This window comes from Drosophila tropicalis, unplaced genomic scaffold (assembly GCF_018151085.1).
Source record: "Drosophila tropicalis isolate 14030-0801.00 unplaced genomic scaffold, ASM1815108v1 contig_979, whole genome shotgun sequence".
Classification (NCBI taxonomy): domain Eukaryota; kingdom Metazoa; phylum Arthropoda; class Insecta; order Diptera; family Drosophilidae; genus Drosophila; species Drosophila tropicalis.
Window position 1 is genome coordinate 2,080,410 of NW_027173482.1, and position 25,345 is coordinate 2,105,754.

Sequence of the window (25,345 nt, forward strand, 5' to 3'; positions counted from 1 at the left end):
AATTCGCATTTGTCGAGTTGGAGTTTAAGATTAGCATCTCTAAGTTTGTTAAATACCTGAGTGATAGTATGTGTTCCTCCAATGATGTAGAGTACACTATAATGTCATCCAGATAAACAAGGCAATCCTTATAAATAAGGGCTTCCAAAAGATTATTCATGCATCTTTGGAATGTTGCCAAGTCATTTTTAAGACCAAATGACATACGTTAGTATTTGTAGTGGCCATGTTTAGTTGAGAAAGCTGTTTTTGCAATAGATTCAGGATCCATTTGAATTTTATGAAATCTCTTAGCTAAATCAATGTGGTGAAGTATTGGCATTTTCCAAGTTTGTCGAGAATTTCGTCCATGACTGGAATGGGGAATTTGTCATCTATTGTGAATTCATTTAGATTTCGATAGTCAATGACTAATCTGAATTTTTTTTTGTTGGAAGCATCTCCAACAGTAGGGGGAATTCGATTTTCGAATGATACCCTGTTCAATCATTTCATTTATTTGTTTGTTGATTTCTATATCAAATGTTTGGGGATATTTGTATGGACGTTTATAAATTGGGTCCTCATGTTTTGTATGAATAGAGTGCTTAATTGTACTCGTGAAAGTCAAATTTTCACCTTCGCGGTACTGAATGTCACTGAATTCGTACAAGACTTTTTTTAGTTTTTGTCTATACTCATTGCTTTCTATTATTTCATTTTCAATCGCAAAATTTGTTTCTGGGTCCGTTTCTTTGGGTGGGTCCAAAACTTCTATGTTTTATTCTTCTTCTATTTCTTCAACATCTCTAAAATAAAATGTATAGTTTCCTAATTTTGCCTATTCTTCTTCATAGTTTATTTGTGCTTTGCGGGCTTTTAGGAAAGTTCTGCCTATCAGCATGTCGTATTTATTTGAAAATTTATGGATAAAAGTTTTTAGTTCTGTTGGACAAAGTTTGCTGGGTGCAAGGAAAATAATTTCTTTTAATTCTACTGCTCCTTCAATCATGTGAATTTTGGAATCTCCTAAATAGGTTTTGAAATTGAAGAGCCTGAGTCGACTACACATCTCAAAGGTTTATTTTTCATCATTATTCTGATGAAGGACTTGTCCCTATCTCTTCTTCCGATTGATCCGAGGCATTCTGATGAAAATTTTCGGATGTGTCCATTTTGCTAATTCCACCATTACTTTCTCTTTGCCTTTTTGTAGGCTGGTTTGCTACATTATTTTTTGGATAATTATTTTGCTGTTGATAATTTATTGGATTTTGAGCCCTATCAATATTTAATTTTTGTTGAAATTCTTGGAAAAGTTTTTGGTGTTGTGTTGTATCGGATTGTTTTGTTTAAGACGAAGTTGTACTATTGGGTACAAAGGGTTTTCCACCTTTTTGATTTTGATTTTGGCTTTGATTTGATTTTCTGAGTTCTGTTATACTATTCTCGTATAACCCCTTTCTTTGAGCTACTTGTTTCAGCTCTCTGACTATGGTTATATCGTATCTAGCTAACGTCATAAATAATCTAATTAATTTAATTAATTAATTTTTTGTTTATTACATCTTTTATAGTGTTATTTAAAGCATTTGTATAAAAAATGGTGTTATTTGCATTGTTTTCTGGAATTAGTTTGTTTGTGATAATATAGGATTTGTCTTTTAATTCTGTAACAAACTTACGAACGTTTCCTGTACAGCTGGTGTTGTAGAGGCGTCGAAGAAGTTCCTCACGGGGGGTTTACGTCTTCAATTCATTGATGAGGAGTGACCTTAGTTCCGGCTAGGTGTTGGCTTGCCCAATTTGTGAGAGCCGTTGTGCCTCTTTAGGGAGCTGCATCTCGATTGCACTGAACAATATGTTATGTTGCCTTATATCATGGGTTGGATATAAGTGCATAATGAAATCTATCCTCCTTATGAATGACGTCAGATTTTCTGGTGCTCCATCATAGTCATAGAGGTATGCTTCGGTGAGTTGTACAGCCATTTTGTTTCTTTTTTTTTTTGTTTTAGAGCGGAGCTTTCTTAGGCGCGTCGCGTTAGAAAATTTTTTTTTAAAATCGTCAAACGTCAGATCTGCAGCGTGTCAGATTTTCGTTTCTCTTCACTGTTCGTGAGAGACAAGGACCGACGACATTGAAACAACCGTGATTGGTCCGCCTATGTCTCTCTGTCTAGTCAGAGAGAATAGTCTATCTAAATCAGGGCCCGGCACAAAGAGAGCGCTAAGAAAGTTTAGTTGTATGTGTGCATTTGCTTGTGTGCGTATGTTGCTTTACACTGCGCAAAATGAAACTTCATCAAATTCTGCCTAAAATCAAGAAAACGAGTGCAGCAAATAATCTTATTGAAGAAAAAGATAGAGAAAACAAAGCAGCGATCAATTTTTTCATTTGTCTTCTCTCAACAAAGCGACATATATCTGCTTCCTGCTCCCTCCCCCACCCTCTTGCTCATGATTTTTTTGTGTGAGGTCTTCGGCATCCGTTCGGCTTAAACGCATAAGAGGTGCCGAACGACTTCGTCCCCGGGGGATATGAATGCCAGGCTCTGATCTAACATAAATAGTCATTCGACGACAACTTAAGTATATTGAAATTTGTCCGATCGCACAACCGCTTACCATAAAAATAAAATTAACATAAAATTAAACATAACTTTAGCTTATTTACATATATAATTTACTTGCACTTTTCTCAGCTGATGTCAATAGATTGTTCAATATCTTTATCGATTATCGATAAATTATACAAAACTTGAGTCGAATACGAAAGATCCCGTTTTTAAGTTAGTCGATAAGTTTTGTATTATGTATTTCCCGAATTAGAACTTTTCCTATTTGTTTTTTCATAGGTTCCACTTCTCGTAAATTCAAATTTTCGAAAATAAAAAATTTCTGATTTTAAAAATTTCTGTGTTTTCTAATTTGAAAGTGAATAAGGACTGATTTCATCGTATTCAATTGCAAAGTTTAAAATTTTTGTGAATTTCCAGAATGAAATGGCGGGAATTCAAATTTTCAGAATTTCAAAATTATGATGTTGACAAATTTGGATTTTAAAAAATATAAGAGCTAATAATGACAGATTTTATAAATTTCAATTGCAAAATCCGATTAAAATTGGAATTTAAAAACCGGACTGGGCGCAAAATTTGATCTATCAGAATTTTAAAATTAGAATTTTTCAAAATTTTGATTTTTCAAAATCTGTAAGTTGACAATCACTAATCGCTATTTCAATTGTATTAAGTCTCATATAAAATTTGGAATTTTTAAAATTTTCAAAAGAAAAATTGGGAAAAAAATTAAATCTTCCAAATTTATTTACGTGTGAAAGTTGACAAGGACCACTTTCATTGGAAGTGCAAAGTTTTAAATTTTTCTACATTGTGAACAAAATTTTCAGGAAATTGAAATTTTCAGAATTTAAAAATTATGATTTTGAAAAATTTTGTTTTAAATTTAACTGTTTAAGAATAAACATCGTGTTCATCTGAAGCGGCTTCACCAAATCAGATGCACTAAAGAAATTATAATACAACTGTACTTTTGTCACAAACAACTAATCTAGCATATGACTAAAATTACAATCAGCCACACACGTTGTGGAAAAAACACTTGTAATTATAAACTAACCCAAAAGATCACAACGGCAGGATGTCAAGTGGCCGAAGCCGTGCCCAAAATAATAATAATTTTCAACCCCCGAAATCTTGGGTTTGAGTCTCATTAGAATAAGATATTTTAAGAACAATTGTTACCTCCTAGAGCCTAAGATTCCCTATATAAACTCAATACTTGTGTTAATAAAATCAGTTCATATTTTGAATTCAACGAATGAAGATTGGGTTATTCTTCTCCTCCGGAATCCCTATTCATTTTAATCCTTCGAGCCGGATGGATCATGTTTGGTCCTTCGAGAAGAAAGAACTCTGTAGTTTTCCCCCACCAGTGGTAAGAGACTCAGAGGTTCAATCAGCTCCTTAAGAGTTTGAGATCTTATGCAAGTGTAAATGCTAAGACCAGCTAAAGGTAGCAAAATAAAAAACTCTTGTTTTCCCCACCAGTGGTAAGAGACAGAGTATAAAATTAAAGCAAAATATTGCTTAATAAATAAAAAATGCGTGCGTCTGTATATAAAAGCAGTTTGGCTAGTCGAGCAACTGCAACAATTTCGGCGGCGGTAAAAAAAAAGAGAACAATATAAAGTCCGTGTGTGGCGTATTCGAAACCCTAATATCGAAAAAAAAGTGGCTGGCAGTATATGTAGTTGCAAGTCGGCAACTACCAACAGCAGCAGAGCAACAAGATAGTTGCAAAGAAGAGGCTGGAAAAGTGTCAGTATAAGAAAATCTGGTGCGAAATCCGGCACCGGTACCGCCTGAGCCCATAGGCCCTGGACAACAGCAGCTGAGCGACGAAACAATAAAAAATAAAACGGCGAACTCTACCCATTGGCGGACAAGCAGCAGCAAACAGGATCATCAGATAAGATATAAATTAAAATAGTCATAAGTACTTACATCAACCTATATATTTTAATATTATCGATATCCAAATATACGCATAAGTTAAAATGTTCACAAATAAGGCTGCAAAAGTGTTAGAGAAGCAGGCAGGGTTACATGCCAGGTTAAGGCAGTTGGAAGCACTAGATGCTAGAAGCATAACTAGCAAAGTTGTAGAGGAAGTAAAAGAGATAAGGAATCAATGGATACCTAATAACAAAAAATTGATTGAGACTGCTCCAAATTTAGATCATGATTATTTCAGTAATAAAATACATGAAGAAGCGTTAACGATAGTTGCCAAAATTATAGCCACAGGGGAGTCAGAAAAACCAGGCACTAGTAAGTCGGTGTGCGTTGAAGCGGAGGCAAACATGTCAGAGATAGTTGATGATAGCATAGGAGAGTCGCGCGGGAATGCGACCTCCAGTAATGAAAACCCTAAGGTTAACCAGGAGATATTTATGGATAGAGTCCAACAGCTCCAGGAATATTTGGATAGAATAGTCAAAGATTTACACACTTTAGACAATTCAACAGGCAATGAGACATGCATAGTGTATGTTAATAAGATCAATTATTTATGGGAGAAAGTTCAGGCGTGCCAGGTACTGACAAGTAATGAAAGATTTAAGAATACTATGGATGATTTAGAATTCGATGTCCGGAATTCTCTATCAGCGTTAGAAATGAAATTGAACAATAAAGAAAATTGTAAGAGTGAGAATGTTACCGTGAGAGGCGAATTACCGGTATTGCCAAAGATTCAGGTACCCACATTTTCTGGAGAGGCTAGAGAATGGGACCTGTTTGTGGAGTTATTTACAGAATTAATTGAAAAAAGAGAAGATTTAAGTATTGCTCTCAAGTTTAATTATTTAAAATCAGCGTTAAAGGGCGAAGCAAGGAGCATGGTAGCTCATCTATTGTCAGGTTCAGCTGACAATTATAGTGCCGCTTGGGAACTGTTAACCAAGCGGTATGAAAATAATCGCAGGGTATTTTCCGAACAATTAAATCGGATCGTTGATTTACCGATGATCAACAATGAATCCGCAAAGAGTATAAAAGGAGTGATTGACATAATTAATGAGTCAATACACTTAATTAAAATCAAAGCAAATTTGTCCGATGAAGTTGACGTAATACTCGCTCAACACATACTTCGGAAATTTGACAGAGAGACTCTACAGTTGTATAAGAGTCAGATTAGAAAAACAAGGCAAATACAATTGCTATCGGATGTCATGGAATTCTTGGAGCAAAGATATTGTTCGCTAAGTGCCGTGAGAAAGGAAGAGAAAAAACCATTAGAAAAAACGTCGGTTTTGGGGTTTAAAGACAGTTGTCCGATCTGCAAAGGCCCCTGGCATAACGCACTTCAGTGCTATAAGTTTAAAGCGCTAACACCTATAGAAAGGCTGGAAATAGCAAAAAAAGTACAATTGTGCACACGATGCTTGAAGCATTCAAGCAACAAGAGATGCAATAATGAAATGGTCTGCTCATTTTGCAGCAGAGGACACCATACGTTACTCCATTATGAAGAAAATCAGGAGAGCGTTAATACCTGTGTAACGGCACAACAAAAATTGTTGGCCACAGCCCTAATACAAATTAAGAAAATAAATGGAGGGTTTCAAGCATTAAGAGCTTTGGTTGATTGTGGTTCTCAGAGTACTATATTATCTGAAGAAGCCGCTCAAATATTGAAATTACGTAAAATTAAACAATATACAGAGATAAGTGGCGTGTCCTTAATAAAAGCCAAAAAATCAAAATATAAAGTAAAAATATATGTGAAGACGCGAAATCCACGGGATAAACTTCTTAAGGTTGAGGCAATTGTTTTGCCAAAGTTAATAAAAAGCTCTTCCGTTAAAAATTGCAAATGTGTATATGTCAAAATGGCATTCCTACGTACTTGCTGACCCCACCTTTAATAAACCTGGTAGGGTTGACATGATATATACTCAAATCTTAAAAGGGGGAGTTAGAAAGGTAAATGGCCTACTAGGTCAAAATACTAAATTTGGTTGGATCGTCTCGGGATGCACCAAGTCAAAAATGAATAAATCTTTTGTGGCACCAACAATAGATGTTACAGGTTTTAAAAAGCGTTGGGAGAAGAAAAAAGGTAAATATGAAAATATTTACAACACAAGTCCTAACAAACTAAACAACAAAACAAAACAAGAAATAACATTTCGGGCCCCGGCAGGACCTCACCTTAGGGGTAAGATAAAAGCTGAGGTAAAAGAAATAATTTGTGAAAGTAAAAAAAAATAAGTTTTTGTTCCCCGACAGGACCTCAGTTTGGAGGTCAAGTAAAATCTGGGGAAGAAAAAGTATATATCCCAAAGCCAGTACAAAATGAAAATATTCAGTTGGCAAACGTTAAATTAAATAATGATCATTTAAAAAATAGTGTCATAATAAATGCAGGTAACAAATTGTCCGAGTCTATAGTACAAAAAAGGCAGATATTGCAAAATGTTCATAAAGGGGCAACATTTAAACAGAATAAACGCTCAAAGGTCAGCTATCAGCGAAATGTCAAAATGGTGGAGCAAAAGCCGAGAGGTAGAAGTTGTTGGTCTTCAAAATCTCCGCCGTATAAAAAGGCTAGAAGTCAACACAGTAATACAGATCAGGAGTGGGTAGATATCCCGAAACAAAAATTGTTAAGCATCGGGCGATATTAGTAAACAAATTTGGTAAATCATACAAAATAATAGGAAGTCAGTTTATAAGAAGGATAACATTGATTTGCTAGGGTTAACTTTTCTCATGTAGCTCGTCATGCTTCTTTAACAAGAATTATCTTATTATTGACAATATTAAAATTAACCTGTAAGACAACTACTATAAAAATAAATTCCAAAACGTCACATTTGGCGGCCCTTTGGCAGAATGTTTAAGAATAAACATCGTGTTCATCTGAAGCGGCTTCACCAAATCAGATGCACTAAAGAAATTATAATACAACTGTACTTTTGTCACAAACAACTAATCTAGCATATGACTAAAATTACAATCAGCCACACACGTTGTGGAAAAAACACTTGTAATTCTAAACTAACCCAAAAGATCACAACGGCAGGATGTCAAGTGGCCGAAGCCCTGCCCAAAATAATAATAATTTTCAACCCCCGAAATCTTGGGTTTGAGTCTCATTAGAATAAGATATTTTAAGAACAATTGTTACCTCCTAGAGCCTAAGATTCCCTATATAAACTCCATACTTTTGTTAATAAAATCAGTTCATATTTTGAATTCAACGAATGAAGATTGGGTTATTCTTCTCCTCCGGAATCCCTATTCATTAACAATGAGCAGTAATCCTGCAGAATCTACAACAAGATATAACACAACCATAGATGCTGTTTTTTCATGTTTTTTAACCCACATCCAATCACAAACATACATTTCATATTTCAGTTCTCATAAACCAATCATTTCCATGATAGAGTATGGGAACAATTAGGTTCAACGAAAATATTCGGGAAAATATCTTTGTAAAAAACTGTCACTGTTAGAAAATTTAATACTCCAACGAGTCAAAATTTAAACGAAGATAAATATTATTGCTTTCGTGTTTTGAACATGTGCAAGTTTAATAAAAATATGTTTATCATAAAAGCCACTGTATATAAAGCTTTGTAATACTGCGATGAGCTGAAATATATTATATTTTATCAGAAAAATACTATTGCTTTCATTTGTTGTTCATGTTCATTGTATTTGACTGTAGTTCATCGTTTACTCGACGAATTCCTAGAGAGCTTCGATCTACCCGGGTGTCCTGTGACACATCATTGCTTTTTTTTTTTAGTGGTGTTTTGTTGATTTTCTGGGTTTTAGTAGTGTTTTATTTGTTGATTTTCTGGGTTTTAGTGTGGTGTTTTGTTTTGTTGATTTTCTGGGTTTTAGTGATGTTTTGTTTTGGTTTTTTTGTTCGCACACAAGTTGGCGTTTTTATACCCTTGCAAAAAGGGTATATTAATTTTGGTCAGAAGTGTGCAACGCATAGAACGAAGCATTTTCGACCATACAAATTATATATATTCTTGGTCAGCACGACGAGACGAGTTCAAATAGCCATGTCCGTACGTCCGTCCGTCCGTCCGTCCGCCTGGATCAACGCAAACTCCTCCTAGACCGTAAGAGCTACAGAGCTTAAAATCTTGCATGTAGGCTTGTATATACTGCAGGGGTTGTATATCTCGGATTCCACTATATCTGTTGGCTAACGGCTGCGCCCTTGCGGAGCCCCAAACTGCTCGCTTTATATGATGCGGCCTTCGGATGATTTCCACCGAGGCGGCTTCGAGGCGCTTGCGATTTGGAAGGAATGAGATGACCAGGATGACTTCAATTCAGATGCTTTATTTTCTTAACCTAAATAAAAAATAGAATATAGTACAATTGTCGGCGGGCACAGAAGGAGCACGATAGTAATTTCAAGAGTAAAAAATCAAGTACAGCAAACCACGCTGTGTTTTACAAAATTCAAAGTTCTGGAAATTTCCATAGAAGAAATAAGAAAGAAAGAATTGAAGTAACGGATCTTCAAGTTTGTCACTTCAAAGTAACTTGCGCTGTTCTTGGTCTCTCTTTCTCTCTCTTTGTTCGTTTTCACTTATTAGCAAAGAGAGTCTGGCTTCAGTTGGAGCCCAAACAATATCATATAGCTCCCATACAAACGCCAAAGTCACGAACAGTGACTTTTCTCAATAACTTCATTATTTTCTGTGCTATTATCGTGAAACTTAATATTATACAGTTTATTACGACTATGCCAAATGTGATCAAGATCGGGCGACTATATCATATATCTCCCATAGGAAGGATCGGTCGAAAACAGTGACTTTTGTAAATAACTTCGTTACTTTTAAAGCGATTGCTTTCAAATTAAACATTCGTTAGTTTAATATATCTGACCAAGATCGGGTGACTATATCATGTAGCTCCCATAGGAACGATCGGTAGAAACAGTGACTATGATCAATATTTTCGTTGTTTCCTATTATTGTAGGCCATTCTTTCGCAAACATAAGCGTTTTTAGATAAAACGTTCTTCCACATTGATGGCTAATAGGTAAAGAAAGAGTTACCAAAAAAGATGCAAGGGTATACAAACTTTGACGCGGTCGAAGTTAGCCCAGACCATCTGGTTGTTCCTCAATTGGATTTTATGGTTATAACACACAGTTAATGATATTTTCGCGCACAGTTGGCGTAAATATTTTTAAACTGTTGTACACTTTTGAGCACTACCCGTAAGTTCTTGATGTCGGATCGGAGTTTTATAGTGATTATTCACTAATTCTATGTAACACGCGGATAATAATTCTACACGGATAGAATAACTAGTTTACTATTACCGATCCTACCGACTGCGCCAATTAAATATCTGGTTTTCCCAAAGAGGAAAAAAAAGATATAGTGAGTGTGAGCGTACGTTATTATTTGAATGAAAACTTAAAGTTTTAACTCAGTTGAGTTACAAAAGTTATGGTTATATTTATAGGCTAAATTTGTGAGCCCTTTAGTGGCGTAATTGATATTGATGCGATTTGATTGGCCCTAATTTAAATGCTTTTGGTTTTTAGGGGGACAATTATTATTGCAAGTGTTTAATTGTTTATGTTAATTATGAGTTAGCGTTCACTCGCTTCGATTTTGAAGGGGACAATTGTTATTGCAAGTGTCCAGTTATTTATAAAAACGAATGTTTACTTTAAGGTTATGAATTTTAGGGGGCAAAAAATTTATATGTTATTGGGTATTGGAGTTGGATATTTGACTATACATATATACATATATACGGAATTCTGCATTACACTCGAGGAAAGCTTTATTGCAGTAGGTGACTATAAAGCCAAGGAGTTGTGCGGAGACAATGCGGAGGCACTGTTGCGACCATTTGACAGTGGTGTACTAATAAGATGTAGATGATCGCCCACATTGACTGTACGCCGAAACTGGATGTTACAGAGGACATTGAATGCGTCTCTGAACTTCAGTCAATGTTTGAAGCTGCAGAAAGAATAGGTATCTTACACGCTTACACCAGCAGCAAGACAAAGGCAGGCCAACCGCAACCTCTCAGAACGTTAACGTATCCTGGTGTCCAATGGGTGGCTAGGCCTGTAGAAGAGAGAGAACATCAGCTGTGCAGCCAAATCTAACATTAAATTAGTTTGTTCATCCATCCATGTACCGCCAAAAAAGCTCCAGGACAGGACTTAGATACACATGGAAACATGTAACATATACGGCAGCCCTAGCGCTTAGCTACACTACACTGTACTTACTAGTTCCTCAATGCAAAGACGTCATCGAACCTTGTTAACCGTCTTACCGACTTCGGTATACTATGTACTATGTGCATAGTACATGGCCCATCTAGTAAAAAACGTTTTTTTTGCATAACTTAACTATTTTTCTATAGTTAAATGAAATATAAGCGGACAAAATATTTTTTTTTTTTATTCCGTAACCAAAAAATCTATCTACCCACATACTGCCTAAATCTATGATGCGGTGACGGCCAAATCATTGGCTAACAAATTCGCTATTAGTTCAGTTGTGTTTTGCACGTACCATTCTGCTCCTGTAATGCAACGAAGTGCTTTTTTTCTGCATGGTTTGGACCTTTTTACAGCAGATGTGGATGCAGAGCTCCAAGTAGGAAGGGCAACGCGCTAGACCTTCTGAGCATCCAGTCCAGCGCTTTGGGTTTTCTGGTTTTCTGTTTTTTTCCAACAGACAGAAGTCTACCGAGAATAGCCGTGTCATCAGCATACGTTGCAGTCATCATGTCGTTGGTTGTGGACTCGCTTGCAGTTGGCATATCGCCTGTGAACAGTGTGTATAAAACAGGGCCGAGTACGCTATTTTGTGGAACTCCTGCGCATATCGGTTTTAAGGATAAGAATGCGTCTCTAATAACCACATTAAATCTTCTTTCTCGGAGACCGTGATGAAAAAAACGGTGGTGGTAAAACTTCTCGTCCAGAATGCAAAGGCTTGTTTCACGTCTAAAAAGACAGCAGAGCAATATTTCTTTTCTTTGAAAGCACTTAGGACATGATGAACAACCCTGTGTACTTGTTCAGGCGTACCATGCTGACTCCTGAAGCCAAATTGGTGAGGCCGTTGGCTAGGCCATTGACAAATTTGTTAAGAGCTATCGATGACGATAAAGAAACGTGACGGCTATAACCTGACGGCTATATTCTTGCAAGATTTTAATTTCGAAATTGAGCATAGATCAGGGGTAAGTAGGGTATATTGCTTACTGTCAGGAGATTCTTTGAAGAGTAAAATACAATTTGCACAGAGAAAAGATGAATTGATCAGCACGATTCTGAAAGTGTTTGAAAAGGGAGCGCACGCCGACTGTTAGGTGCAGTACGGAATATTGTATGAAGATCCCGTTAAGGAGCTTATTGTAATACCTGCTAGCATGGAGCAAGAGATAATATTGGTTGCTCTTCGACAAGGGCACTGTGGAGTTTAAAAAACGATTGATCTAGTGGAAAGAGAGTATTATATACCTGGTCTGTTGAACAAAGTAGAGGTAGTAGTGAGGTCGTGTATGGAATGTATCGTGAGCGAGTCGAAACAGGGTCGACAGGAAGGTTTCTTGAATGTTATTGATAAAAGGGATGAGCCTTTGGTAACTTTTCACGTGGACCATGTCGGGCCGATGGAGTTAACTAAGAAACGATATAACCACATATTGGTAGTAGTTGATGCTTTTTTTAAATACATATGGTTATATCCGACGAAAAGTAAAGGTTCAGAAGAGGTTGTTGAGAGATTCCGACAGGACTTCCGAGAGGAAACGGACAAGTAGAGCGAGTTAATCGGATTGTTATAGCATTGTTGACGAAACTGTGTGCCAATGATCCCGGAGCATGGTATAAAAACGTAGGTAGGGTGCAACAGTTTATAAACTCGTCACCACCTAGAAGCACGAAGATATCACCCTACAAAGGATTAACTGGGACTGAGATGAGGACAAGGTACGATTTTGAACTAAAGGATATGTTAAAAGGAGAGTTATTAATCGAGTTACAAAATAATAAGTCCGAAATAGGTGACACAGCGAAAAGGAACATAAGCAAGATGCAAGAAGAAAACCGTGAAACGTTTAATAAATGTCGAAAATCTGCAAGTGAATATGAGGTTGACGAGCTGGTGGCTGTCAAGCGGACGCAGTTTGGTTCTGGCCTTAAGCTTAAGGGGAAATATTTGGGACCTTATCGGGTTGTTCGGAAAATGAGGCATGGTCGCTATGCGGTTGAGAAAGTGGGAGATGGAGAAGGTCCGAAATGTACTACCATCGTGGCAGAATATATGAAAAAATGATGTCCATAATTCGGGGCGAATGTGGAGGTCGGATGGCCGAATTTAGGATCGCCGTATGGTAGAGGTGACTTTGAGTGAGAATCGGTATCGACGTATTATCGATAAAAACGATATACGATGGTGAGGAATAGAGTGAGCCGGTGAAGTTGTGTCTCGAAGTATGGGCAGTGAGTTCGGAGTGAGTTCGAAAAAAAAAAAGATAAATATTATAAAGTAATTAATAATTTTATCGATAAGCTAATAAACTAACAAGATACAAAAAATCTAGAATGTTCGGCCACTACGTTTTGTTTTTTCTCTTCTATCTCTTCCGATTCTGCTCTCTTAATGCCATTTCCCACACGTATGCCATCAGTTAACGATTTCGGAAATATTTCGGAATACAATCCCGTATGTTCCTAATAAATCGCGCTTTAAACTTTAGATTCGGTGACATATAAAGTGAGTCTTATAGGTGGTCTCCTATGTATTTATGCCTCAAGTGGATTTAGTTTATTCTCGTGAGTTGCTGTAGAGCAATGTCATGGGAGTATGCCTGTGAGCATCCTCCAATCCGTGCGGTTCAGACCTAGCGTCTGTTCTGCCAGTCCGTCGTCTAGAGTGAACATAATCTTGGTTATATAACAGGAGCTAAGCGTTTTATATTGTTCGTTCGTCGTGTTGCTGGCTGTAAATTTGAATATTCTAGATAGCAATGCTGAATTTGCCAATCTGTCCTCCCATTCGTTAACATCGATCAGGTAGATTGTATGAAAGTTGGAAAGGTGGTTACATCGCTGCGTCAGGAGAAAAACAAAAACACGACGACGACAAAAAAAAAACCTAAGTATAGTTAAAAATTTGTATAGTCTCAATTTGGGGTTTTTTGTTTTGGCACTTGTTAGGGGACCTGAGCAGCCAACTCCATCTGTGGCCCCTTCTTTTGCTCCAGATGATCTCTGGCCCCTTATATTATGTAAACCGATACAGAGGCAGGGGCAGTGCCAAGACGATAGTGTTGCGGAAGATTGGAATCCACTGTGGGAATCGGCCAGAGCTGGTAAATGGTAAAAATGGCAAAATTTCACTCTCACTGTAAAAAACTTCTGACTCACCCGTCGATGTTGTCGACGAAAACGATGTCGATGCACTTGGGCCAACTTGCCGCTACTAAGGATGATTCCATGATTCCATATCCATGTCGTACTTAATGCGCTGCTCGAGACTCGATGCTTGGCTAAGCAATTGCGGTATCCTGGGCCTGGCGTTTGCTGCCGCTAAGCAAATGACCCAATTGGGTTTTTCCACTTTGCGCCTGGCCAAGAATTAATACCTTGAATTGCTTGGCTGCGTTGAGAGTGTATTGGCAGTGACAGTTTGCGGCAAGGATGTTGTTGTAGATGAATCCCACGACCAGAAGCAGCAGCAGCAGCAGCAAGAGAAGCACCTTTGACCCATTCAGCACATTTTTTTGTGGTTTTTAATTGAGATTTCGCTTTATTTTTATTTTATGCACCAAAGCAAGTGAAATAGCAAGTTCTATTAATGTCAGATGGGCCCAGAAAAACACCATTAAAGGGTATAGAAACAAAAATCCAATGTGTAAGCTTAGGTGTAAATCCTCAAGTATAGCCCAGCGCTGGGTACTGTGTATTAGGTAGGTTAGAAAAGGGGAAAGGCAGCCCACCTAGGTGTTAGTCATAAGTTTCCTACGTCTTCCCACCAAAAACACCAGGCACGCCGGCTCTTATCATGGTCAGTTTGTTCAGCCTTGCGGCTTTCGAATAAAATATATTTTCTCACGAATATATTTTATCTTCCATAATGATCCACAATGATAAATGATCGAAAAAAGCGACTATCATCAATAACTTTGTTATTTTGGACGCCTTAATATTTTGTCAGGTTGATACAGCTGCTAATGATAATGCCAGATTTTGGAAAGATCGGAATACTACATTATATACCTGCAGTTCTCGGTGGATGAATTACAGCAGTCAGTTAGGCAACTTTAAAATTTTTATACCATTCACATACACCCATAGGGTGAAATGGTATATTAAAGTCGCCAAAATGTATGTAACAGGCAGAAGGAAGCTTCTCCCACAGTATAAAGTATATATATTCTTGATCAGGATCAACATAAAACCAAATTCTGCTGACCAATTAATCTTATACTTATATTTCTATCAAACTACCAAATTTTATTGATATCGGACTAGAAACATGAAAATGCGTATGAACGTATTTTACCACGCGATCCATATGGGCAGAATCGGCCGTTGGCTAATGGTGGCGCTAGAGTGCTTGTGTGTTTGTAGAGTGAGCGAGAAAGCATATGGTATGAGACATGTTAAAACAATTTAATATTTGTATTTATATTTATTTGTTTCACCTGGTGTACGGTATACCCAAGTCGGCGAGTCGACTTACTTAATTTTCTACATATATATGTATGTAACATAAAAATTTATTTCCTTTTAGAGATATTTCCGAAAAACTGCGGTTGTTGGAGGAATGGTCATTATCAACTTCAAAAAAAGCAGGCTGTTTGTTGGTCGGCTATGAGGCTTTTCGGACTCTTGTATTTTATCACTCCTACAAAAATCGGGGAAACTTGACTTCGGGTAATTTGGAAATTATCAGAGATAAAGTTAAAAAATATCTATTAGAACCAGGTTAGTCAATTACAAATTAAGTTAAATTAATTAACCATGTAATATAAAATATGCATATAAAACGCCGGAAAACATCAAAAATCAAACCGCACCAGAAGGATTTTTTCTAAAAGTATTCTATGCAATAGCAAAACGCGAGCTAAAATTTTTTATTCTAAGGCTATTTATGACTCCTAGAATAGTTATGATTTAAAAATGCACCTTGTGAGAACGTACATAGAAGCAAATAGGTTATAAAAGCTGAATTCTTTCAGAAGCTTAGATTAAAAAGTTGGGAGATTTTTTGAAAATTAAACTTTTGACTAAAAAAACTTACTTATTTTGGCTCACATAAAGGATTCAATAGAGTATCGGTGTTTACCAATTGGATAACTTTTTATCAGGCTGGCAGCTGAGACACTTCCTGACGACTTTGTTGTACCATGCACCAGGTGAAACAAATATTTTTAATTTTGAAGACCAAATGTAAATATGTCAGTTTAGTTATTTTACATGTCACATCATAGCATATGCTATATCACTTTTGCAAGCCCACGTGCATTCTAGCGTCGCAACTTCTTTGGATTTGAGCTTGTCAAAATTTTGCGACAAACAATATCTGCGCGCATACTATTACAGTATACACACCAAATCCAGTGTATCTAGCTAGTATAGTCTTTGAGAAATACGGTATTATACTACACGAGTCTACAATCCGAATTTGGTGGCTGTAGCTCTTTTATAGTCTCCGAGATCCAGTGGTTTATACGGACGGACATGGCTCGATCGACTCGGCTGTTAATCCTGATCAAGAATATATATACTTTATAGGGTCGGAGAAGCTTCCTTCTGCCTGTTACATACATTTTGGCGACTTTAATATACCATTTCACGTATTTTACTAAGCGGTCCACAAGGCCAGAATTGACCGTTGACTAGTGGCGGCGCTAGGGTGCTCGTGTGTTTGTTAAGTGAGCGAGATAGCACGTAGTATGAAGCATGTAAAAACAATTTAATAGACATATGTAAATTTGGTTTTCGAAATTTTAAATATTTGTTTAACCTGGTGTATGGTATACCCAAGTCGGCGAGTCGACTTACTTTCTTCATTTTTATTTTGCGCTTGCTCGTTTTTATCCAAAAGCAAATAAATAACTAAATAAAAAATGTAAACCTTCAACAAAACTTGCATTAGCGGTGTTGTTGTTTTGCCTATTTATTTTGCTTTTGTGTTCTCGCGCTCTTGCTTACATATTGTTGTTGCATGTGTTCTCTCGCTCTTTATTATTTCTATTTGATTGCGCTCTCGTCTTTTGCCTACCCGCGACTCAGTGAAACGTATTTTTGTTTTTGTGTCTATCATAAGTGTGTTCTTGTAATTTTTACTCTTTAGTTGTGAAGGCTTAATCTAAACCTTGTGTCAGAGCTGGTTAGTATATTCTTATACACATATTTTGTTACCTTTAATATATTATTTATTCCTTTTTTAAGTTAAATTAAATTGTTTATATAAAAAATTGTAAAGTTGCCACTAATGCGGTTGACTCCCATGATAATATTCCTTGTTGGCCACAGTCAACGGTGACAATTTTTAGAGTTAAAATTCAGAAGAAAATTTGATAGAAAAACGAAGTTTTCACATTAAAACCGTGTCAAAAAAAAAAGTTTTTCGAAAAAAACGTTTTGTCATTACTTGCGGATAATTTTTATCATTTCAAAGCAATTTAATTTTTGTTTTGGATGATCCTGTATCCCAGCATCAGGCTCACCGCAAAACTTTTTTTTTGTGTAGAGCCTGAGTAGATGAGCTGCCACGGATCAAAATATATTTATATATAATTCAACATTGTCTTATGTTCCATTTATCCGATCGGATTGAAATTTTGGGATCTCAAGTTGTATATCCAATATTATCACATTAGCAATTACACCATTTTTTTTTTTAAATTTTTTTGAAAATGTTTCTTCTAGAGCTATGTATATGATATACTCGAATTTTTTTAAAATTCTATAAAATAAAAATAATTCTGGGAAAGAAAATAATGTACACAATAATGTACACCATGTTATTTGTTCAATGAAAGACGTTAGTAGTTCTTGAATTGGGTGGACTTCGGAGCGAGTATACAAAGGTAGAGATGGGGGCCAAAGACATAGCGATGTTCACCCGATGTAGCTACAATTGGTATCTGAGCTTACATAATGCATTTCTTTTATATTAAAACCAGAGGGCCGGGGCTAACTTCACCCGATCTTTATCAAATTCGTCACAGTCATTAACATATATATTAAATTAAGAAATGTTTAATTTAAAAGCAATCGCGTTAAAAGTAACGAAGTTATTTGCAAAAGTCACTGTTTTCGACCAATCGTTACTATGGGAGCTATATGATATAGTCACCTGATCTTGATCAAATTTGGCATAGTCGCTTATAGGCGTAGTAAACTCTCTAATATTAAGTTTCACGACAATAGCTCAGAAAATAACGAAGGTATTGAGAAAGTCACTGTTCGTGACTTGGCCGTTTGTATGGGAGCAATATTATATAGTCACCCGATCTTGATCAAATTTGGCATAGTCGCTTATAGGCGTAGTAAACTCTCTAATATTAAGTTTCACGACAATAGCTCAGAAAATAACGAAGTTATTGAGAAAAGTCACTGTTGACTTTGGGGTTTGTATGGGAGCTATATGATATAGTGGTCCGATCCGGCTGAATCCGAGATATACAACGCCTGCAGTATATACAAGCCTACGTGCAAAATTTCAGCTCTGTAGCTCTTACGGTCTAGGAGGAGTTTGCGTTGATCCAGACGGACGGACGGACGGACGGACGGACATGGCTAGTTGAACTCGTCTCGTCGTGCTGATCAAGAATATATATACTTTGTATGGTCGGAGATGCTTCGTTCTATGCGTTGCACACTTCTGACCAAAATTAATATACCCTTTTTGCAAGGGTATAATAAAAATAGGGAGCTAGAGGGTTGAAGGTTCTCACGGTTGTTTGTTTGGAACCAGAATGGGATTTCGGAGCATATTCTTATTCCACATACCATCAAAATTTAATATGTCTGTCGTAGCTATATGGTGACCTGTAATTCGGATAGCAGAACTTCTGGATGTACACGTTGGGTCTAGAGTTAACAATCCAGTCTTTTTGATAGTGACACCTTGTATTTATCGTCACAGATCACTGCGTGTTTAAGAATAAACATCGTGTCATCCGAAATGGCCTCACCAAATCAGATTGAACAAAAAAAAATACAAAACGAAACAAAAATAAGCCGTAGAGTCATTTGAAAATTATTGCTTTATTCCAAACAAAACATGCATTCACACTTTGTGGAAAACACTTAAGATTGTAACAGCGGCGCGGTATCAAGTAGCCAACGCTGAGCAAGGAATATAAACAATTTTCAACCCCCGAAAGAACAATTGTCGTCTCCTAGATTCTAAGATTTCATTTATATACACAACACTTTTGTAAATAAATTCAGTTCATATTTTGAATTCAAGGAATGAAGATCGTGTTTTTAGTTGTGATGCTAAATTCCGCGTGTTCAACTGGTCTAGTTTTGGCAAAAATCAATTTTTATACCCTTGCAAAAAGGGTATATTAATTTTGGTCAGAAGTGTGCAACGCATAGAACGAAGCATCTCCGACCATACAAAGTATATATATTCTTGATCAGCACGACGAGACGAGTTCAAATAGCCATGTCTATTACGCCTGTAAACTACTGTGCCAAATTTGATCAAGATCGGATGACTATACCATATAGCTCCCATAGGAACGATCGGTCGCAAACAGTGACTTTTGTAAATAACTTCATTACTTTTAACGCGATTGCTTTCAAATTCAACATTTCTTAATTTAATATATCTGTTAATGACTGTGCCAAATTTGATCAAGATCGGGCGACTATATCATATAGCTAGGAACGATCGGTCGAAAACAGTGACTTTTGTAAATGTTCCTATCATATAGCATAGGAACAATCGGTCAAAAACAGTGACTTTTGTAAATAACTTCGTTACTTTAAACGCGATTCTTTTCAAATTAAACATTTCTTAATTTAATATATCTGTTAATGACTGTGCTGAATTTGATAAAGATCGGATGACTATGTCATGTAGCTTCCATAGGAACGATCGCTGGAAAACAGTGACTATGATCAATATTTTCGTTATTTCCTATTATTGTAGGCCATTCTATCGCAAACATAAGCCTTTTTAGATAAAACGTTCTTCCACATTGATGGCTAATAGGTAAGGAAAAAGTTAGCAAAAAAGGTGCAAGGGTATACAAACTTTGACGCGGTCGAAGTTAGCCCCGGCCCTCTGGTTATGATACATTTCGTACCACACAAAAGATCTGTATGTGTATTGTATCTGACAAGTTGATGATTTTGTTTTTTGGAATAGTTGGAACTCACAGTTACTATTAGCCGTAAACGTCGTTTGTTTATGAAAACAAATATATTTCTCGTTGTTGAGCTGATGGTATTGTTCCAATGTATTGATTGTTTTTTTTTAACACATTAAATATCACATGATTGTTCGCGACATCAACATAAAAGGCATTTTTTAATGCCAATGCTCCAGAAGACAATTTTCCATGTTTTTCAGTGCCAAGTATAACAGACACTTTATCGCTTAATATGGGGCTGACATAGTCCCATACGTCACCGTTGTCAAACGATAAAACTCTCCACACAATCATCTGATCGGCACGGTTTATCTAAACTTGACGATATATTTTTTGAATATCCGCAGTGAACATATATTTGTGTGTCCTAAACCGCAGTCCAATTGACCAGAGTTGACTCTGTACAACTGGTCTAGGATATAAAATACCGTGCAGTGATTTTACAGATGACGTTTTGCATGATGCATAAAATACAACGCTTAACTTGGTGGCGGTACTTTCTCGCTTTAGTACACAGTGATGCGGTATAAAGTAATGGTTCTTGGGCTTCATATGTAGAAGCTGTTCATATTCTGACAGTGATTTCACATACTCTTTTTTTATGTCAGGGCTCGTTTGCCACTCTAACGACATAAATCTTCTTGTGGCTATTTCACGAGATTCTCCAAGGGATGAAGCCTCTTCAGCAAAGAGAAGCTTAACAATCAGTCGATTATCAGCCGAGGCGTGTAGGTTTTCGAGGAAGAATTTTTCACAATACTCTTACTCCGGACTCCTGTACCCTTTCATTAGCTCTAGTGTGTCTAGCTGCCTACCAAACATGTGATTAAAGCTGACGTTGACATATAATTCTGCCAGCAACAATCCATTCCAACTCTGAATTTTTTAAAAAAGGTTTCGATTGCCCCGTCTCCTTTCTGGTAGCAGTATAGTATAGAGATTATCAGCTGCAAACAGCATATCAATTTTTCCTGATGTGACTTTCTGTGTTATTTGTTCTGTGGGTTGGTCACCTATTATGTGTGGCAATACTAATGCCTCAACTAGCATAGCGAACTTGTTGTATTTTGATCTTACAACCGAGCTTACTCATGCCTTGCTTATCTGTGGTTGACCACCCACACTGCAGACGCAGATGTAGCTATTTGGTTGCCTGTTTCCAAATGCAACATTGTGTTACGTCTTTTATGCTTTTGAAGCATCCCCTCCAAGTGTAATTTTTTGCCATATGGTCCTGCTCGAAGCAACTAACATACAATTTGTGTCTCTGCACCCAACTAAGGCGCTCTACTGCGGATTTTATTTTAAACTTTTCACATTGAAAGAGTTTGTGCTTTGCCTATTCGCAGAAAGCACGCAAGGTACTGTTTTTCCCTGATGCTGATGCGCATGTCTTCCTTGGATTTAGTTTTTCCATACTGCGATTTTCGTTTCTTGGTTTCCCAATCGCCTTCAATGTTAGGAAGCTCTGTTCCAAAAATGATATAAAAATTTTTTTTCTCATATAGTGCGTAAATCTGTCTAATTTCCTTGCCATATGCAACATTATGACAGCATCTGACGATTCCATATTGACGCCTACATTTGTTGGAGCTTGCAATGATTCAGTATGGCTGTTACTAGAAGTCTTTTATTATAAAACCGCTGTCTTCTGTTAATTCCAGGTGCTCTATCAATCTGTCTGCTTCTCCGAAAAGGTTTGATTTTAAGTACCACATTTTCTCTATTGTGTATACATTTGACTCATGAACCACCTTATTATCAAATTTTGGAATGGGAATTTTGGGCAGTTGCAATAATTGCATTGATTGCAATCCAGGCGGTGATTGTATTTATTACTACATTTTCTGCTGGTGGCACACAAAATTTAAGCATTGTATTTCTGCGGCCACAAACTTAGTTTTATTATATCCGGCTTCGGCTGGATTTCTGCTATCCGATGAATCTCATAATGGATTTGTTCAATTTGCATCCATAACTTGTCGACTATGATTTGTAAATCATTTTTTCTTTAGGCACTATTTGACTTAACGTCCTGTACAACGACTTCAGTAGTACATTTTCCTTACGCATTAGTGGTAGGATCATGCCTCGCACTTCCTCTCTTGTGAGCTTATGCTAAATGGTCTTTCCAATCCTCCCAAATTCGTTCCAGGAGCGCAATTTTTCCTCAAAATAAGATGGCTTCCTTTTCATGGCGATAGAGTTTTTTTTGGCATTCCGAATGAAGGCCTGAATTGCCCCTCCTCGTTCAGTCTGCTGGTTATAAAACTCCTCCATGTTCTTATGTACTTGCTTATTTATACTAGTACCTGACCCAATGGGAGTTTATTTATTTTGTCAAAGACAGGGAAGTCGCCAAAATGTATGTAACAGGCAGAAGGAAGCTTCTCCGATCGTATAAAGTATATATATTCTTGATCAGGATCAACATGAAACCAAATTTTGCAGACCAATTAATCTTATATATTTATACCAAACTACCAAATTTTATTGATATCGGACTAGAAACATGAAAATGCGTATGAACGTATTTTACCACGCGATCCATAAGGGCAGAATTGCCCGTTGGCTAGAGGTGGCGCTAGAGTGCTTGTGTGTTTGTAGAGTGAGCGAGACAGCATATGTTATGAGACATGTTAAAGCAATTTAATAGACGTCCAGAAACGTTAGAGGACTGAAATCTAAACTTCCTAATCTCTATGGAGATAGTCTTTCTTTTGAACATAACATTCTAGCTTTTACAGAGACGTGGCTAAAACCTGATATTGCTGATGCATCGGTTTTTCCCACAAACTTTTCTATATTCAGACGTGACCAGTCTCGCATAGGCGGTGGCGTTCTGATAGATGTTGATGCTGCTTTATCATCTGAAATGATTCAATTTTCTAGTACCCAGGAGATTGAATTTGTCGGTGTTAAAGTAAATTTTAAATCTTTTAATGCTTTTATTACTTGCTCCTATATTCCACCATTGTCAGACATGGTTGTATACTTTAATCATTTAGAGGCATTTCAGTTTGTCTCCTCTTTAGTTTCCAGTCAACACATGCTCATAGTTGTAGGTGATTTTAATTTACCAGCTTTAGTATGGTCACCAAAAGATGAATCTATCATGTTGCTGCCCTCTATGTCACATGACTTTATTGATGGTCTTTTAAACTTATCTTTATTTCAAGTCAATCCTGTCTTGAATTCTAATGGAAAATCGTTAGATCTTATTTTTGTATTGGATTCTTCTTATTGTGATGTTTCTAGGATTGAACCATTGGTTCTTCCCGAAGACAAATTTCATTAAACATTAAATTTAAAAATTGATCTGACCTTGCTTTCACAATTACTTGGTTCAAATAAGTTACCTCTAACTAGGTGCTTTCGTAAGACTGACTTTGCCAGCCTTAATAGAAACATTACTACTGCTGATTTGTTTTATCTGTATAATTGTAGAGATATGAACTCAGCTGTTCGTTTTTTCTATGATACTCTGAATTCACTCTTTGATATTTGTGTGCCTCTTGGTAGGCTGGAGCGGCTTAACAAACCTCCCTGGTTCTCTCGTGAGTTATCCAAATTGAAAAATGTGAAGACACGATATTATAAGAAGTTTCAAAAAACACGTCGTTCATCAGATTATGCTCTGTATACAGTCGCTCGTTCAAAATTCATGATGCTTTATACACAATGCTATAAGAATTATCTTCAGCGGTGACAGCTTCAGTTTTCTTCTGACCCTAAACAATTTTATAACTTTGTTAATTCTAAACGTTTTCCACCTATTTGGAAGGAGTCGTATATCATTCCTCTGCATAAAAATGGCAAAAAGTCCGAAGCCTCTAACTATAGGGGTATCTCAAAATTGTCCGCTATTCCGAAAGCTTTTGAGAAAATTATAACTTCTCAATTGCAACATTTTTGCAGCTCTATTATTTCGCCACCCCAACATGGGTTTGTGAAACGTAGATCTACAACCACTAACATTTTAGAATTTACCTCTATAATTATCAAGGGGTTTAAAAATGCTAAACAAACTGATGTTATATACACGGACTTCAGCAAAGCCTTTGATTCTGTTAATCATACTCTATTTCTTTCTAAACTGAACGACATTGGATTTCCACCTCTTTTCCTTTCTTGGGTTCGAGAATATTTAACAAATAGAAAACAGAAGGTAGGTACTTTTTAAGTATTCTTTTTCCAATTCCATTTCTGTGACTTCTGGTGTACCTAAAGGTAGTCATCTTGGCCCTCTGCTTTTCACATTATTCATTAACGATCTTCCATCAGTCATTGTTCATTCGCATGTGCTTATGTATGCTGACGATGTCAATCTTTGTTCTTAAAAACCTTCAATCCTGGTGCCAGTTTAATCTACTAAATCTTAACACTACCAAATGTAAGGTAATGACTTTTTTTCGTAAGTCTCCTCAACTGGTCACTTATTTTCTGAACAATAGCCCTTTAGAACGTCTAAATAATATGAATGATTTGGGCGTACTTATGGACCATATGTTAAATTTTAACACCCATATTTCCACCACGGTCGAAAAGGCCATGAGTGTTCTGGGTTTGATTAAAAGATGGTCAAAAGAATTTGACGACCCCTATAAAACTAAAGTTCTTTTTACTTCGCTTGTCCGTCCGATTTTAGAGTATGGATCTTGCATTTGGTCACCTAAATATGAATCGCACCAGATTAGACTTGAATCCGTTCAAAAGCAGATTTTGCTATTTGCACTTCGTGGCTTAAGCTGGGATCGCAATGTCAATTTGCCTTCATATTCTAGTAGATTTCTGTTTATTAACCTTCCTTCCCTAACTAACCGTAGACTTATGCTTGGTGTTATTTTTATGCACAAGCTCCTAATTGGTGATATCGACACGCCTGAGTTATTAGCTCCGGTAAATCTGTCGGTACCATGTATACGGAGTAGACATCCTTTGATACCTTTATCCCTTAGTCGTTGTTTTTCTAATTATGCCATGCATGAACCTTTTAGGGTCATCTGCTCTGATTACAACCTTCAATTCCCGGTAATCGGCTCAGAGTTTTCTATTAATATACTTAAAACATCTATCCTATCACATTTAGTTAATAGATAGCTTTAGTATTATTTGTTTGTCTGTTTTTTCTATTGTGTATTTGTCCATGCGATTCGTGCCGTGCGATATACGGCTGCACCCCTCGGTCGGTCGGGTGGGAGGTGGTCAGTTATCTGCTTGGGCTCGAGCGTAACAGACTTTGTCCTGGTGTCGTAGGGGTTACTTAAACGTCCTGCGCATAGTATCGTCAACGTCCGCTAAATGAAGTCACAATAGATGACAAATTCCCCATTCCAGTCATGGACGAAATTCTCGACAAACTTGGAAAATGCCAATGCTTCACCACCATTGATTTAGCTAA

At 36.8% G+C, this 25,345-nt stretch overlaps 1 protein-coding gene across 18 annotated transcripts in view; it reads left to right on the forward strand.

Moving 5' to 3' along the window:
• Nucleotides 1–25,345, forward strand: part of LOC137586311 (transcriptional regulator ATRX homolog) — a 600,012-nt gene that overhangs the window by 176,212 nt on the left and 398,455 nt on the right. For all 18 annotated transcript variants that reach the window (XM_068302327.1, XM_068302328.1, XM_068302329.1 and 15 more), the window contains one exon: nt 15,339–15,532. In XM_068302327.1, coding sequence (XP_068158428.1) covers nt 15,339–15,532 — 194 coding nt within the window. The remainder of the gene's footprint in view (nt 1–15,338; nt 15,533–25,345) is intronic.